Genomic DNA, 14,698 nt, shown 5'->3' on the forward strand with positions numbered 1-14,698 from the left:
GCAGGAGAGATGGCAGCTGGGCAGGGCCAGCAGCTCAGCTGTCGGCAGCCTTGAGAGAAACATCCCTGCTTTGGCCCCAGGACCAAGTTCTCGGTGAGATGGGACATGCCATGGCAGGTGTTCAGGTGTTTTGCTGTTCATATGCCAGCAAAATTGGTTGTGTGTGCAAACAGGGCAGGCAAAACCAGGAGCTGGGGAAGCACATCTTCCAGTGGAAGACATCTCCAGTGGCATTTAAATAAATGTGTGGAAAGGATTTATTCCTGTGCAACAGGTCCCCTCATAGCACTGCTGCTCTTTAGCTGTCGGATCTGAGTTGCGTCTCTTTGGAGACAGAACAACCCCATGAGGCTGTCTTGCCAAAAAGCTGCAATCTTGGAAACTCAAGAACCGGCCAGAAATGGGGCAAAATGGGGAACTTGGGGTTCCAAAGCATACCCTTGTGCCTAGTGGGACAGGGGCTGGTTTGCTCCAGCCATCCCAGAGCAAGGGCACGGAGCAGCCAGGTTGGAGGCTGCAGGGTGTGCTCCCTATCCAGCAAGGACAGTGATGTTGCTGAACCTGGCCATATGCCAGCAGGGAGCTGCCTCCCTTCACCTTTGTTCCACAGACCATGGGCTGCCAAGCTCCAGCTGGGCCAAAGAGAGCCTCACCACCGCCCGCTCTGTCAAGAAACTTGCCACAAGCCAGAAGCATGAAAGCTCCTGTGCACGCAAGGGCTGTGGCAGCGCTGAATTCGCTGGTGCAGCCCAAGTTGACAGGGGCCAGTGGTGGTTCTTGGGTGCCCACTCCTGGTGATACCTGAACATCACCAGCTAAAAATCCACTGTGTGCCCACCCTCTGTCCTGAGGACCATGAAGGTGTTCCCAGACACTGCCTAGAATTCAGGGGGTTCAGCCCCCCCCCCCCTTCACTTTCCCTGCAGGCAATGGCTCAACCTCCATTTATCACAATTTATTGCACAGGGAAAAGTGAATTAGTGCAAGAATCTCCATCTGGATCCACCCTCCCCACTGGGAGAGCAAGAAGAAGCACAGTCCTCCTGGGAAGCGGGATGAGCCCCTCACACCTCCATCTGGAAGTGGAGGTCAGAGCCTGCCATATGCTCCTGGTAGTGCTGGTTGAAGCGCTCATTCTGGGCCACAGTGAAGTGGTTCTTCCAGTCTCCTGAGATCCCTGGGGGTGAGAAAATAAGTGGGGTAAATCCTCACACATGAAATATTTGCACCCACAGATGGGGGCTGAAATACAATCCAGGGACATCCCTCCCACATCCTCCACCACCAGCCAAACCCCACCTTTTCGGAGGAACGGGGAGACACTGTGATCCATCATGGTGGGGAGCATGGTTTCATAGTTGGCAGCAGGGTTCTTCTTCATCTCCTGGAAGGAGGTGTGGTGCAGGATTCTCTCCACTGTTCCTTCCGCCAGCTCCTTGCCCAGGAAGTGCAAGATCTTCTGCACCTCCCGTCGTGGATCCTGCAGGGTGGTTGACATGAGGAGACTGCCAAAAAAGCTGGGGGGCAACCAGGGCTCCTTCCCCTCCATCCCACTCTCACCTTCTTCATGTCCTCATAGAAAAGGTAGAGCATCTTCTCCTGCTTCTTCTCCCACCATCCACGCACGTGGTCGTACCAGGACCCGTAGGCCACTGTGGGATATGGTCAAGGGATTAACTGAAAACTGGGGTAGCGGGGGATGTCCTTCCCACCGGCATTTCAGGGTGGGCATCTTGTGGCTCAGCCCCAACCTTTGCCAGCCATGAAGTTCTCCAAGAACTCAGCCTTTGTGCCAGGGTCAGGGTGTATCTTGGCCATGTGGTGGAAGTAGTAGTAGGAGATGACAACATCCTTGGGGTTGCGGGCCATGTAGATAATCTGGAGAGAGCCAAGGATGTGTTTGGGAGGTACAGAGTGATGCTTCCTCCCCACCAACCCAGACGGGGAGAGAAACAGGGGGCACCTGCCATGTTACCTTGCAGTCCTTCTCCCAGAAGGAGGTCGGGAGGAGCTGAACCGGGAGATGGGTCTTTACTAGCCGTGGGGATGGGGTATTCTCCAGCTGCTCAACACCTGTGGCACAGGGGACTGAAAGGTGTGAGCCCCAGCACTCTCACCCCCACCCTGGCTCTGTTTCCTCTCCACCCAAGCCAGGCAGCTGGGCTGGGGAAGCTCACCACTCGGCCCTTTGGAGACCTTCATTTCCAGGAAGGGCACGCGGTTGTAGATGGCATCCCGTCGGCACTTCTCCACATCACCATCGTGGTAGATCATGTCCATGATCTCACTCAGCCATGTTGTGCCTGCAGCACAGGGACAGCGTTGCAAAGGCTGGTGTCACCCCATCCCCCCTGCACCCTTCCCCAGGACCACTCACCAGATTTGGGGTAGGTGGAGATGAGCAGGTCGTCTGGACGGGCTTGGAAAGCCTTCACCTGTGGCCAGCCCTCGATGAAGCTCTTGAAGAGGGGGATGCCATGGAGGCTTCCCAGCTCCTGCCTGATTACATCTTTCTGCTCCATGGCTAACAGTGGGTCCACACAGCACTGGCTGTTTTCCCTGCTGGCAGCCTCCACAACCTCGGGACTGGCAGGCTCCTGTACCAAGACTGTGCCTGGGGCAGTACTGGATCCTGTAGCAGGACTGTGCCCAGGGCAGTGCCCCATCAGGCAAAGTCCAGCCCGGATCACATGTGGCAGAGGTACTGCCAGTGCCACAGGGGCATGCCCTGATCCCTGGCAGGATGCCACCCTGATAACGTGAATGCTGGCCATGCACTAAGCCCAAGCCATGACGGGTCAGGAATGGAGCCCAGCATCACCTCTCCTCCCACCTGTCTGCACTTCTCCCCCAGCTACAGCCCCTTTAATGAGTGCCATGGGGTTGTGGAGCTGCAGGGACAGCTCTGCCACCCAGGCCCATCGCTGGTGCAGCTGTACCTCTCAGGATTCTGTGTGCCCTGGTGCCCAGGAGCCCTGGCACCTCCACCCTCCTGCCGTGCCCAGGCTGTAATGGTTAACGAGAGCTGGCTTGGCTACGGAGCACAGAGGATGTGAAGGAGGTTCAAAGTGCCAGCAGCTGGGGCCTGGGACGGTTTTGGAGTGGGCTCTGCCTCTCTCCCCCCACTGCTCCATGAGCACTGTGTTGCCCTGCAGTGTCCCTGCTTGTCCTGGCTGGGGACCAGACTGGCTGGGACCTGGCTGAGGGTGCTGCAAGAAGGGTGTGCCTCCCTCCTGCCTTCCTGGGTGCTCCTTTGATGCCTCTTTTAGGAAAGGGCTGAATAAGCTGATCTTCTCCATCCTGGATGATGTGGTCCAGCAGGCTGTGCAATACAGGAACTCACCATGATGGAGCAGGTGCTGCTCTTGCTCCAGGAGGAGATCAAGGAGAAGGAGAAGCAAAAGCCAAGTGGTGCCTGGCCCAGGCCAGGTCAGTGGGGTCTCTGGCAAAGGAGGCACCAGTGCAGGATTTAGCATCTGGACCATTTGCAGAAATTGTATCCAATGAGGGAGTTGGAAGACAGTAAACGGGTCTGTTACTCTGACAAAAAATTACATGTAACATTTGCATTTTCAGCTGATGATGAGGAAATAACATTATGATCCCTAATTAAAGCTGAAACACAGATGATGGTCAGGGTCAGCAAACTGCTACTAAAAAGGTACCATATATGGTGACTGAGAGATCAAAATTCCAGGAAAAGTCTAGCGGACTTACACGGGATGGAAACATACAGGGTGATCCCCACAACAGAGAATCAGGGAAAAGATGATTCTTTATCTCCTTAAACTCCCCCTGCATCTACTACACCTCAGAGTAGAGAGTAAATCACACCACAAAAAACTACACCATTTGGTCCAATTCAGGTGACTGATTTGCAAGGGAATTCTGTCCATAAACCAGGTGATACTAAAATCCAGCAACTGGAATCCTATGAGCGCATACACAATAATGGCCCATACATTCGGATCCGAGTTGATTCTCATCAAAAATTAATTGCTAACACCATTGAAACACTCCAAGATAATGTCTCTTTGCCTCTTGGTTGTATTCAAGCCCAGCTGTGGGTGCAGTATATGACAGCTGCTATCGCACAGGAAGGTGAAGACGGTACCTTGCCTGCTGAGATTCAGTGCTCCCTATGGGATGCCACACTGGGCTCCATCACCCCCACATCTCCAGCACAGTGAGATGCCCCATCACAGCCAGAGACCCATCGTGGCTGAAGCCCAGTGCCCAGCACCCCTTCTCAGGTGCTCCAGCTTTACTGGTGCAGTTACAAGGGGAAGCACTTTGGGGTCTGGCCCTGTGACTGCCCCTCTCCAGGGCCTGGCAGTGCCCAGCCTGTTCCTGGCACACTGGTGGGAGAGCCATGCATGCCAGGTCCTGGCTCCCTGGATTTCCCAGCACCCACAAACTGCTAGGGTAGGACCCTGCTCCCCACTGCACCCTGCAGAGCTCAGGAGGTGGGTGCCAGCTCCTGCCACCTCCCAGGGCATCACATGGGTCCCCTGGCCCCAAGCAGCACCATCTGGGGACAACCACCCTGCTGTGCCAGGCACACGGCTACATCCTGCCCTGCTGCCTGTTTATTTAATCCCCCACACAGACACCCTGATGCCCTGAGGCCAGATGCACACCCCGTGTCCCATGGCAAGATCCCATCCCAGAGCCATGTCTCCCTGCCGGAGGCCCCCTGCCTGCCCCACAGTGCCCAACTGGGGTAACCACAATCCGGGGTCCCTCTTTTAGCGTCCATTCACAGCCACGTGGAGCCTCCGCTCCCTGTCACGTGCATGCAGAGTGGTGCAGAACGCGGTGCAGGAAAACAGCACAGGAACATGGAACTGTCCCAGCTCCAGATGGATTTATGGGGATAGCTATTAGCTCTCCCATGACACTGTCAGCGTATAAATGGATTAAAACCCGGCTCTTAGTTGGCTCATTGCTCTTTATTCCAGAACTACTTTTCTCATCCATCCCACTAGGGCTTGGTGACCATGTCAGATCCCTCCCTTGTCTCTCATCCCCAAAACATATCTGGGGATGTTGGGCGGGAATATCATCTGTAGCTCAGCGGGATGCTTTGATGCCCAGCTCCCGGTCCACTGCCTGGAGGAAACGTTCGTTGAGAAAAAGCATCTGCCCATGGGGCAGGAGACGATCCAGGAGGCCATCAGCAGCATCAGGACGGAGCAGGACGTCAGCGCCGGGGCCGAGGAGGCGCAGGGAGAGGAGCAGGCGGGGAGCCAGGCGCCGCAGGGTGATCTCAGCCAATGACAGATTCTCTTGGGGTTCACAAACCAAGGCAAAGGCGAGGGCCAGCACTGATAACCAGACTACTGTCACCCGCTCAGGGAACGGGTCTCCAGGGGGCATCTGGAAAAGACCCCCTGGAGCATCCTGGAGTGACACTGGCTCATCAGGTAGCTGGGGGAGCTGTGGGGAGGATGGGCGCCCCAAGGATGACTGAAGCAGTTGGCAATGCGAGGCCACTTGCCTGGAAGAGAAAAGAGGGACCCTCATGTAAAGGACCCCCGCCTCATACAGGGACAGAGTGACCCCTCTGTGGGGGGAACAGGGTCCCGAAGTCCTGCCGAGTCCAGCATCCCCAGCAAGGGCGGATCTCATGAATGGGGGGCATGGTCCTGTGGCTCTCGCTGAGCCATGTCCCCCGAAAAGGGGGCTGCCACATTTCTGAGGGTCCCACCGGGCCCAGGCTCCCCTCAGGAATAAGTGTCCCAGCCCTGGGGGTCCAGCAAAGCCCAGGAGTCCTCCCATCAAAAAAAGGGTGTATCACGGCTCTCAAGGAGAGGGATGCGGTGTCACAAATCCAGGGGGTTCAGGAGATGGAGGGCACCAGGAGGTTCAGGAGATGGGAGGCTCCCACCGAGCCCAGCATCCGCAGGAAGGGGATTCCTGCAGAGGGCGATTTCCCGGGTACCTGGCCACGACGAGCAGCTGCTCCTTGCGGCGAAGGCGCTGCCGGGGACCCCCCGAGGGCGGTCTCCGGGGGGTCCCGAAGGTGCGCGCGTACAGCACGCGGCAGGGGCCGTGGCCGGCGGGCCCGCCCGGCGCCAGCAGCACGAACGCCTGGACCATGGCCCCGGCCCCGGCCCCGGCCCCGGCGCGCCGGAAGCGGCGGCGCTGGCTCGGAAGGAGCGGCCCTCAGTGGGCGGAGGGGGGGGCGTGGGCGCCCGAGCGTGCAGACGGCGGGTCACGATTGGCCAAGACTAGGGGGCAGCGAGAGCTGATTGGCGGGGAAAGGTCGGTGGGCGGGGAAAGGCCGCGGGGGCTCGGCCAAGGCTGTCCCGCCTAAACGACCCCTGGCGATCCCTCGGCAGCCATCCGTGCTCCGTGTTCCCCTCCCCGGGGTACTTCCGTGGGTGCGGCCATGCTGCCCCGGCACCGGGAGCGGAGCAGAGCTCTGAGCCCCCACCGTGCCGTCGCCTGGGGTCCAGGTCAGCCCCTGCTCCCGCGGGGTCTCGCTGCTGCCACCCCCCGCGCAGGGACAGCTCTCACTGGGCCAGTGCTTGTCCGCGCCACAGCCGCCCTGCCCCTCAGTGAGCTCTCAGCCCCCCAGGGAAGCTCCCAGCGCCCCAGCCCTCGGCCCTGCCAACCGCTACCCCCACACCCTCGGCAGCCGCCGTTGCCTTGTGGTGCATTTACGGGTCAGGAGCCGGGATGGTTCCCTCTCCCGACGGAGCTAACGGAGTGTGTAAAAAGCACTTCCCATCCTCCGCAGCTCACGGTGCCCAACCCCTAGCTCCTAGTCTTGGCCAATCGTGACCCGCCGTCCGCACGTTCGGGCGCTCCCGCCCCTCCCACCGCCCACCGAGGGCCGCTCCTTCCGAGCCAGCGCCCGGAGGCCCCTCCTGTCCCCAACGCAAAGCACAGCTGACTTAGAGCAGGACAAACTACTTTAAATAAGACGGAAGGGGACCCTTGATGTGGCCAATCTGGTACTTGTATACTGGGAATGCAGCACGGGGTCTGTGGCTCAAAGTGGAAGCACAGCACAGTTTTGGGATCTTAATGCAGGAGGGAGTGCGTGTCCTGGGCATGCGGTGGACACGGCTGGGAGAGGACATGGGGGTAAATGTGGCTTGAGGTGGCTCAGGGGGGCATGGCCGGGGCCAGCATGGAAAGGTGCATTTCTTGTGTGGGGCATATTGAGGAGTGTGTGGCTGGCACAGGGGACATGGAGGGGCCCATGGCCAGAGGGAGCATGGAGAGCGACATGGCTGGGTGGAGACATGAGATTCTTCCATGAGACCTTTTCAGCCATGGAAAATATGTTTTCTGCCTCAAGTGGTTTCAGTGACAAAGCTGGTTTTTGACAAATTCTTTATAGCTGTGGCTGGTTATTCATGGGTTGAAGGTGAGGGTGTGAGGGTCTTCCTGCCGTGTTCAGGGCATGTATCCCAGCTATGGTGTCCATATTCAAACTACAGTGTCCATATTCCAGCTATGGTGTCCATCCCAGGCATGGTGTCTGAAAGGAGTAAGATGAATGTGTCTTTACAAACAGACTGTGTGAATCTGTTTGTAGATAGGGCTAGGAACTTAAAGATAGGGAAATAACAGAAGAAACTATTAGTTCTAGAAAATGTTACTAATCAACATGGACTGTTGCTCTGCCAAGGCTGTGTTAAATTCCTGAACCTAGAGAAAAAGAACAAAGACATAATGGAATTAGGAATAGCTTTATTTTTTTCATTCTTTTCTATAACAAAAGGGGGGTGCATATTAGAGGGGGACATAGAATAGGCGATTTGGGAAGTCTGTACCTTCCAAGTACCTCAGCCAATGGGGAAAAGGAAGAAGGTGATGCAGCTGGGAACTTAGGATAAAAAGGGGGTTCATCCCCCAACAATCTGAGAGATACGATGGCAAATGCCCATGGCCTCTTCCTTTATTTGAATAAAGTTATAGGACTCCTCTGTCTCCTTTTTGGACATAAACCTCTGACATCGTGGATTAATTTTCCTAACAGTGTCCCTTCAGAAGTTGTCCCTCTAGTGCTGTCCCCCAGGAGGGGATAGCCAGCCTTAGCCTCATGCAGCCTTGCTGCTCATAGTCCAGAGCTGCACCTCGAGCTGATTTCCAGACCTGAGAGCTGCAGCCCCCTGCCATGTTGTGTTCCACTGTAGGACCCTCTTGGGATGCTCCCCCCTGCACCTTCCCAGAGCTGAGACTCCTGTTCTCCTGTTTGCTCGAGGTCCTCCTTTCTGGCGGGTGCCAGGGTGTCCCCCTGCCTTCCCCATGGCTTATAGCTGCCCTTGACCTGGCTGTGTCCTGCCTTGAGCCTCTGCCTTGTTCAGGGACACCGCTGCTGCAGTCTCAGCACCTACACACACACACACACACACACACACCCCTTCATTGCATGAAGCCCGTCCCTTACCATGCTCCAGAGTCCCTCATTGCTCACAGGCTTCCTCAGCCTTGTCCGGCACCCCGTACACCACCGCTCAGAGCCTCCCAGCACCCCATTGCTCAGAGCCGTCCCTTCCTCAGGACCCCCCACGCTCCCGCTCAGGTCACTGGCAGGAGACAGCCAGGAGGAGCCTTATTATCAGCAGGGGCCTGGGCCAGGGCGGTGGCGGGAGCGCGATGGGCGCGGGCGGGGGTCCCGGTGCCGCTCCCGGGGCTGCGGTGCCGCGCCGCGTCCGCCAGGCGGCGCCCTGTGCGGGGCAGGTGCGCGGCGGCGCCGCCGCTCCTCACAGGCCCCGCCACGGCCGCCAGGGGGCGCCGCCGCCCGGGGCCGCGGGAGCCTGAGGGGGCCTTCCCGGGGGTCCCTTCCCGGGGGTCCCGTCCCGGGGGTCTCGTCCCGGGGCAGCAGCTGAGGGTCATTCCCCGGTGACCCTTCCTGCCACCGGGCCTCGCCCGGTTTCTTCTCCCCAGCTCTTTTCCAGAGCCACTGCCGGCAGGACGAGCTCTTCGGCCCCGCGCTGGCTCTGCTGTAACCCGGGAGAATAGCTCGAACCGGCCACGCCCGGAACCACTCGTGCCCGAGCGACCCGCGCCAGGTGTGGATCCCTTAGGAAGAGGCCGGCATGCCCGCACCGAGGGCGATGCTGCTGCTGCCTGCCCTCAGCACGGTCCTGCCAGCACCCACCCGGCTCAGTCCGCCCAGAGATGCTGAGGGGAGTTAGCGGCTCCAGTTCCTTTGTGACTCCAGTTTGTTTGTGTCTCCTCCTCGGGGAAGGCTCCTGTCTAGTGTCTGCTCCACCTCATTTGCAGCTTCAGGTGGTTTGTTTCTGTCCCCAGTTTGTCTCGGATTCAGCTCATAGATGGGTCCAGTTTGTTCTGGCCTCCAGCATCTTTTAGACTCCAGTTTGGTTTCACCTTCCCCAGCTTCATTTCGGCTCCAATTTATTTGCAGCTCCAGTTTGTTTCCATGTTTGGTTTGTCTGTTCATTTCTGCTCTGGCTCATTACATCTTGTGCCTGTTCAAATGATCCTGGCTTTTGACAGGGACACAAATCAATCACTATCATAACTTAAATATGAATGAACATAATTGTATGTTGTCTAAAGATGGACTAAGCTTCTTGGAGCAATGCAAGTGGACCCTCAGCCTCCAGTAGGATTCCCCACAGGTGCCTCCATACTGGTGCTCACTGTCAGGAAAATCCACAAACGCCAGAGGTTTATGTCCAAAGAGGAGACAGAGGAGTCCTGCAACTTTATTCGAATGACGGAAGAAAGTCCACTGGGGCACACGCCCACAGGGTTTCCTCTCTTGAGGTTTTGGAGGGCGCAGCCTCCTTTTATCCCAAACTCCCGGCCGCACGTTGCCCTCTTCCTTCCCCCATTGGCTGAGGTAGCAGGAAGGTACAGCCTTCCTGAACCGCCTCCCACATATCCCCCCTTGAACCTACTATTTTACCCCAAAGTTCAGAAACTCGGGCTTATGCAGACCCACTTGTCTGTTTCAGGAGCCAAACTGTCTGGGCTCTGCAACAAACCTGGTGCCTGAAGTTAGTGGAAACATGAAGACCCATTTCAAAGATGTTAACACCCATACCTTCACCCATCAAATTGTTTGTAAAGACATGAGCTTTCCTCTCACCACCTTGATGGATAACGGGAGTGAAGTTTCAAACAACGTAAAGAACAAAGTGTTTAAGCAATGGAAGCAATAACTACAGGAATGGGGAAGACAGAAAATTGATGGCCTAAGTTCTTGAAGGGGGGAAAACAAAGAAAGATAACACCCTTCTTATCCAGGATGTGTAATGATGAACTAAAAAAATCCCCAGTTTTGACTGGTTCTGTAGTGAGAACTTGCCCTAGTGATGAACTTTTGCTCCTTACGATAGTAAAAACCAGACCCCAGCTCAGGCACTCCCGCCTACAAAAAGGCCACCACTCACCAAGCATGTGCTATGATTTCTTGGGACACAATGGCTTTAATTTGAAGTAAAGAAAGGATGAGCCAGTAACAACTTAAGCCAAGCAGTGACTTAAGTAAGATTTAATAGCCCAAGATTGTAACTCTGTAAGTAGGCCTGCTTTTTTGCACCTTGGGGTGCTGGCTCTGGGGTTTACCTCCCAGCACCTCTTTCTGCGCAGAACTGTAAATCAAATTATGTGTCATGGTTAGAAAAATCCCCGTTTTTACAGTGACTGAATTTGGTTGAGTATCTGATTCTGTGTGTTAACCTATAGAAGCTCTCACCCTTTTTACCACACTGTTAATCCCCTCAGTAATTTTGATATAGGAAGATGATCCAAGAAGTGTTTGCACATTGTTCTAGCAGGGAAGATACATTTTCCTTGAAAGCAGAGTCTGGTGGCCTCAGACTGTGTTCAGTGGCTGCTGCTGTATCAAATTATTTTCCTTTCTTGCCATTGCCACCCATTCATACCTGCTATAAGATAACTGCTGCCCCCTCCAGCAATATCAGGGACCTATAGGGAAAGTCAGTTCAGATATCGGTAATTTCAAGGTAGTCTATGTTGTGGTGACTTCATTGGTTTTGTTCTTTCAAGCATTATATGCCAGCCTTATGCAGAATCCAGTCCATAAAGGGGCTACAAGACAGCTGAAGAGGGGCTTTGGACAAGGGCATGGAGTGATAGGGCAAGGGGGAATGGCTTCAAACTGACAGAATGCAGGTATAGATTATGCATCAGTGTTGGGGAAGATGAAACAGGAAAGCCTTATAAATATGATTGCCTGACAAAAGATTTTGGGAATATGAAAACTATAAGTGACATCGAAATGAAAGCCACCTTTGAATTACCAAGTCTTAGTTACTGAACAACTGGAAAACAATGGTATGGCCAACTGAAGGTAATCCCCTTTTGATTGAACAATACCCTCTGCTTGCAGGCAGGTCCAAGGGTCAGAGCAGACCCTACTAGCTCAGCAGAAGGGGTCCAAAGAGTAGTTTTTAGAAGTTAAGGTGTAACACTCTATGGTAATATAAGAACTCTTATAGGCTGTATGTAAATGCTATAGGATTTGTATCTTGTATTAGATTGGTTAGTGACAATTAGAATATTCAGTACAGAAGATGATTTATTGTATTGTAACCAGGACTTCAGACACTCTTACTCTCTTACTCACACTCTTACTACACTCTCTCTCACTGCTTCTTCTTCACTCTCATTCCTCTCTCTCTCTCTCTTTACTTACCCGCTTACTCTCTTGCTCTCCTGGGCCTGCTCCGAGCTGCGGCTGGCAGCTCTAAGCAGTGCCCCTATACCCACGCCCTTTGCAATAAACCGCATGTTCCAAGATCTGACTTCAGAGATCTCTCGTCACCGTCCGTCCCGACCATCCGACCCACCAAAGCTCCCCGCACATCAGGAAGAAATTCTTGCCTGTGAAGGTATTGAGGCACTGGAACATCCCTGGAAGTGTTCAAGACCAAGCTGGGTGGTGCTTTGAGCACCCTGGTCTAGTGGCCCTGTCCATGGCAGAGGAGTTGGAACTAGATGATCTTTGAGGTGCCTTCCAACCCAAGCCATTCTATGATTCTAAGATACAAGGTCTGGTTCTGTCTTCTGGGGGCTATGCCTGTGCGGTTGCGTTTTCCTTCTGTTATACCCAAACTAGAAGTTTTCCTTCCGTCTGAAATAAAAAAAACCCAGTAGGCTGAAGCAAAATTAAACAAAGGAATGAATCACTCCTCTATTTAGAACGGATGAGGATTAAAAAAAGCCCCAAACAAACAAGAATAAAACAAACAAATGAACAGCCAAACCCCAAAGCACAGAAGGATATTTTGGTACTAACCTTGCCGGTGCAGCTGCTAACATAAATGTTTTCTGACACAAGTGCATGTTATGGACCAATGTGCAACAGTTAACCCATGAAGGCCTGTGTACTCAGAGCAAGGCTGGGGAGCTGGCTGCACTGATTTCAGGTGGGTTTTGCAATTCTGCTTTGCTTCACTTATGAAAAAAATCAGAAATGCCTTCATAAAATCTGGCAGAGAGCTGATGGCATTGGAGTGGCTGGAACTGCAGAAATCCAGAAAAACCTGAGCTTCCTAGTGCTGCTGGGCTTAGTTTGGCAAGTGAGAGGAAATTCAGTTGCATTCTCACAGCCCAGCCTCTTGATCAGGGAAAAGAATTCCCAGTGGTGTCTCTGAAGCCACTTCTTACAAATAATCAGCTCCAAGGACAAGCTCTTGACTCAAAATAATACAGTTCCACCATTTACTGAACGATGTGGTCTTATCTGCCTTTTATGGGGAAAACTACTTTATGACAATAGAAATCCTCTTAGGTCATCAGCCAGTACCCTGAAGCAGCCTTTCTCCTGTTCTCTTTTCTCCTCACCTTTGGGTTTCTTGGCTTATTTTTAGTTTACAGTTACTGTCACATTTACAGTGGAGATGTGTGCAGCAGGTTGAACAAGCTGCCTCCCTGAAAATGAGCACAAGACCCACTGTTTAACTTGTCCACTGTTTCATTTTACACCCTCCTGTTTGATTTCTTGGTGAAAAACATATCTATGATTTTCTGTGTCTGTCTGTTGTTTTCTTGGAGAAACTTTCCCTCTGCTGGCAGCACTGATGGTGAGGACCAGGACTAGTATGTCCAGGTGGGAGTGTCTTGGGAGCCTGTCATGTCCAAAGTGTCACTGCACACGTGAGCAGGAGCTTGTGCCAGCTCTTCTCAAAGCTATGGCACTTTCATGTGTATTCATAGGATTGTTTTCCCTGTTAATGGTAGATGATTTACAGGAACACAGAGAAGAGGCTGCTCTCCAGGAGGAGATTTAAATGCTGTGTGACCTTGCATTTTGAAGGATCATTTAGCTTTTGAATTTTGTTTACCCTAATGGCTTTCAGGTTGACTATCTTATACATCAATGCCAGAGTCCCAAAGACCTGGTTTGGCTTCCCACCTCCCTCCACTTAGTTTTTGCTATTTTTGGTTACTTCCATCTCTATTCCTCCACAAAACCAGCTCCCACCTACCACTCCCATGAAAAAAAAATGCAACAGTAGAAAGTTTAACAGGACCTCTACCGAGTTTTCCTTCAAATTACCTGCTTGGAGGTCCCTCTGCCATTACTGCAGTCTTTGGCTTCACTAAGTTTGAGCTGTAAATATACTACTTACAGCTGGAGCAGCATCTGCAAAACCCCTTCCAGCCAGGTGTCAGTAACATGGCTTTGATTCAAACTTTGGGAACAGTATATGACTGATTACAAGGATATCCAGCTCCTAGATCTTTAATGAAGTAACTGCTAAAACAGAAATATTGCAAACCTCTCGAGATGCTTATGTCATTTCTCAGTGTTAAAATAGCTGGTGCTTTAAAGGGTACCTTTGGGATAGAGCATTATAAATGTCCTCTTACAACCAATGTTACAAGGAGATCCAACTCTGCAAAACTGCATCAGTGCTGTGAAACTTGTTTGCTGAGCACCCTTCAATCTTGCCAACACACTGCGTCCCCAGGCATGGAGAGAGGGACCAGTTTGCCACCATGGCATATGGCAGAGTACATGATGTCCTCCTAAGTAAATGCCATAGCAAGGCCATTCCTACTCCTGAGAAGACAGAGCAGCATGGACATGCTGCTGCATGCATTCTGCTGATGGATTCTCATGTGTCATGTCCCAGGAAGCTCTTCCCTCTCTATAGCTGCCGCCTCCATGGCTAAAGGGCAGCTCAAGACCCTTTGGCTGCTGAGCTGAAGAAACTCTGCCATCAGGGGGGTACTCAAAAAGCATTGCCCAAGTCAGAGCACCCCCCAAAAAACTTCTTTTTAAATCAAGAAAGTAGTTTGTTTAAACAAAATCCATACAGATTTAGAACAGCAGCTTCATGTTTCCTTCTAGAATGAAGTTAACATTTTTAATAGGGAAACTATTAAGTAATCAGAGAAACAAAATAGAAATGAGAAGGCTTAACACCATCTCCTGATCACTGCACCCTCTCCAGGACTCTTGCTCCTGCTCCTGGCCTCTGCTGCAGACAATGCATTTCTGGGACCATGATCTGCTCTGTTGTTGTCTTGGGGTCCTTGAGGAGCAACTTCTCTCCCTGCCTACAGCTCCTCCCCCTGCTCCAAGCTCCTTTCAAGCTCTCCCTGCTGAAAGTACATCGGGACTTCACTGCAGTGGGGCTCCAGCCAGCTCTGTCTCTGGCAATTTTAAGGCAAGCCATAATCAGAAGCAAGTCTCTCTGCTTGAGACAGACTGCTTGCTCCCAGCACAGGTGCA

General features: G+C 53.2%; 2 protein-coding genes across 3 annotated transcripts; both read right to left on the reverse strand.

Moving 5' to 3' along the window:
• Positions 1 to 940: 940 nt before the first annotated feature.
• Positions 941 to 4,833, reverse strand: LOC104697141 (sulfotransferase 1 family member D1-like). 2 transcript variants are annotated; one of them, XM_010411754.4, is made up of 7 exons: positions 2,378 to 4,833; positions 2,178 to 2,303; positions 1,976 to 2,073; positions 1,752 to 1,878; positions 1,561 to 1,652; positions 1,300 to 1,480; positions 941 to 1,177 (listed from the first exon to the last, which is right to left on the reverse strand). In XM_010411754.4, exons 1-7 carry the CDS (start codon positions 2,772 to 2,774, stop codon positions 1,065 to 1,067), a joined length of 1,134 nt encoding a protein of 377 aa, XP_010410056.2. In that variant the 5' UTR covers positions 2,775 to 4,833; the 3' UTR covers positions 941 to 1,064. The 2 variants fall into 2 exon arrangements, with proteins under 2 accessions (XP_010410056.2, XP_019149012.1); XM_019293467.3 differs by having other exon boundaries at positions 1,976 to 2,088.
• Positions 4,834 to 4,933: 100 nt separating this feature from the next.
• Positions 4,934 to 6,140, reverse strand: AP5S1 (adaptor related protein complex 5 subunit sigma 1). The gene is made up of 2 exons (XM_010412122.3): positions 5,945 to 6,140; positions 4,934 to 5,500 (listed from the first exon to the last, which is right to left on the reverse strand). The coding sequence occupies exons 1-2, from the start codon at positions 6,100 to 6,102 to the stop codon at positions 5,074 to 5,076; spliced, it is 585 nt and encodes a 194-aa protein (XP_010410424.2). The 5' UTR covers positions 6,103 to 6,140; the 3' UTR covers positions 4,934 to 5,073.
• Between the last annotated feature and the right edge of the window lie 8,558 nt (positions 6,141 to 14,698).

The sequence above is a fragment of the Corvus cornix genome, chromosome 4 (assembly GCF_000738735.6).
Source record: "Corvus cornix cornix isolate S_Up_H32 chromosome 4, ASM73873v5, whole genome shotgun sequence".
NCBI lineage: Eukaryota > Metazoa > Chordata > Aves > Passeriformes > Corvidae > Corvus > Corvus cornix.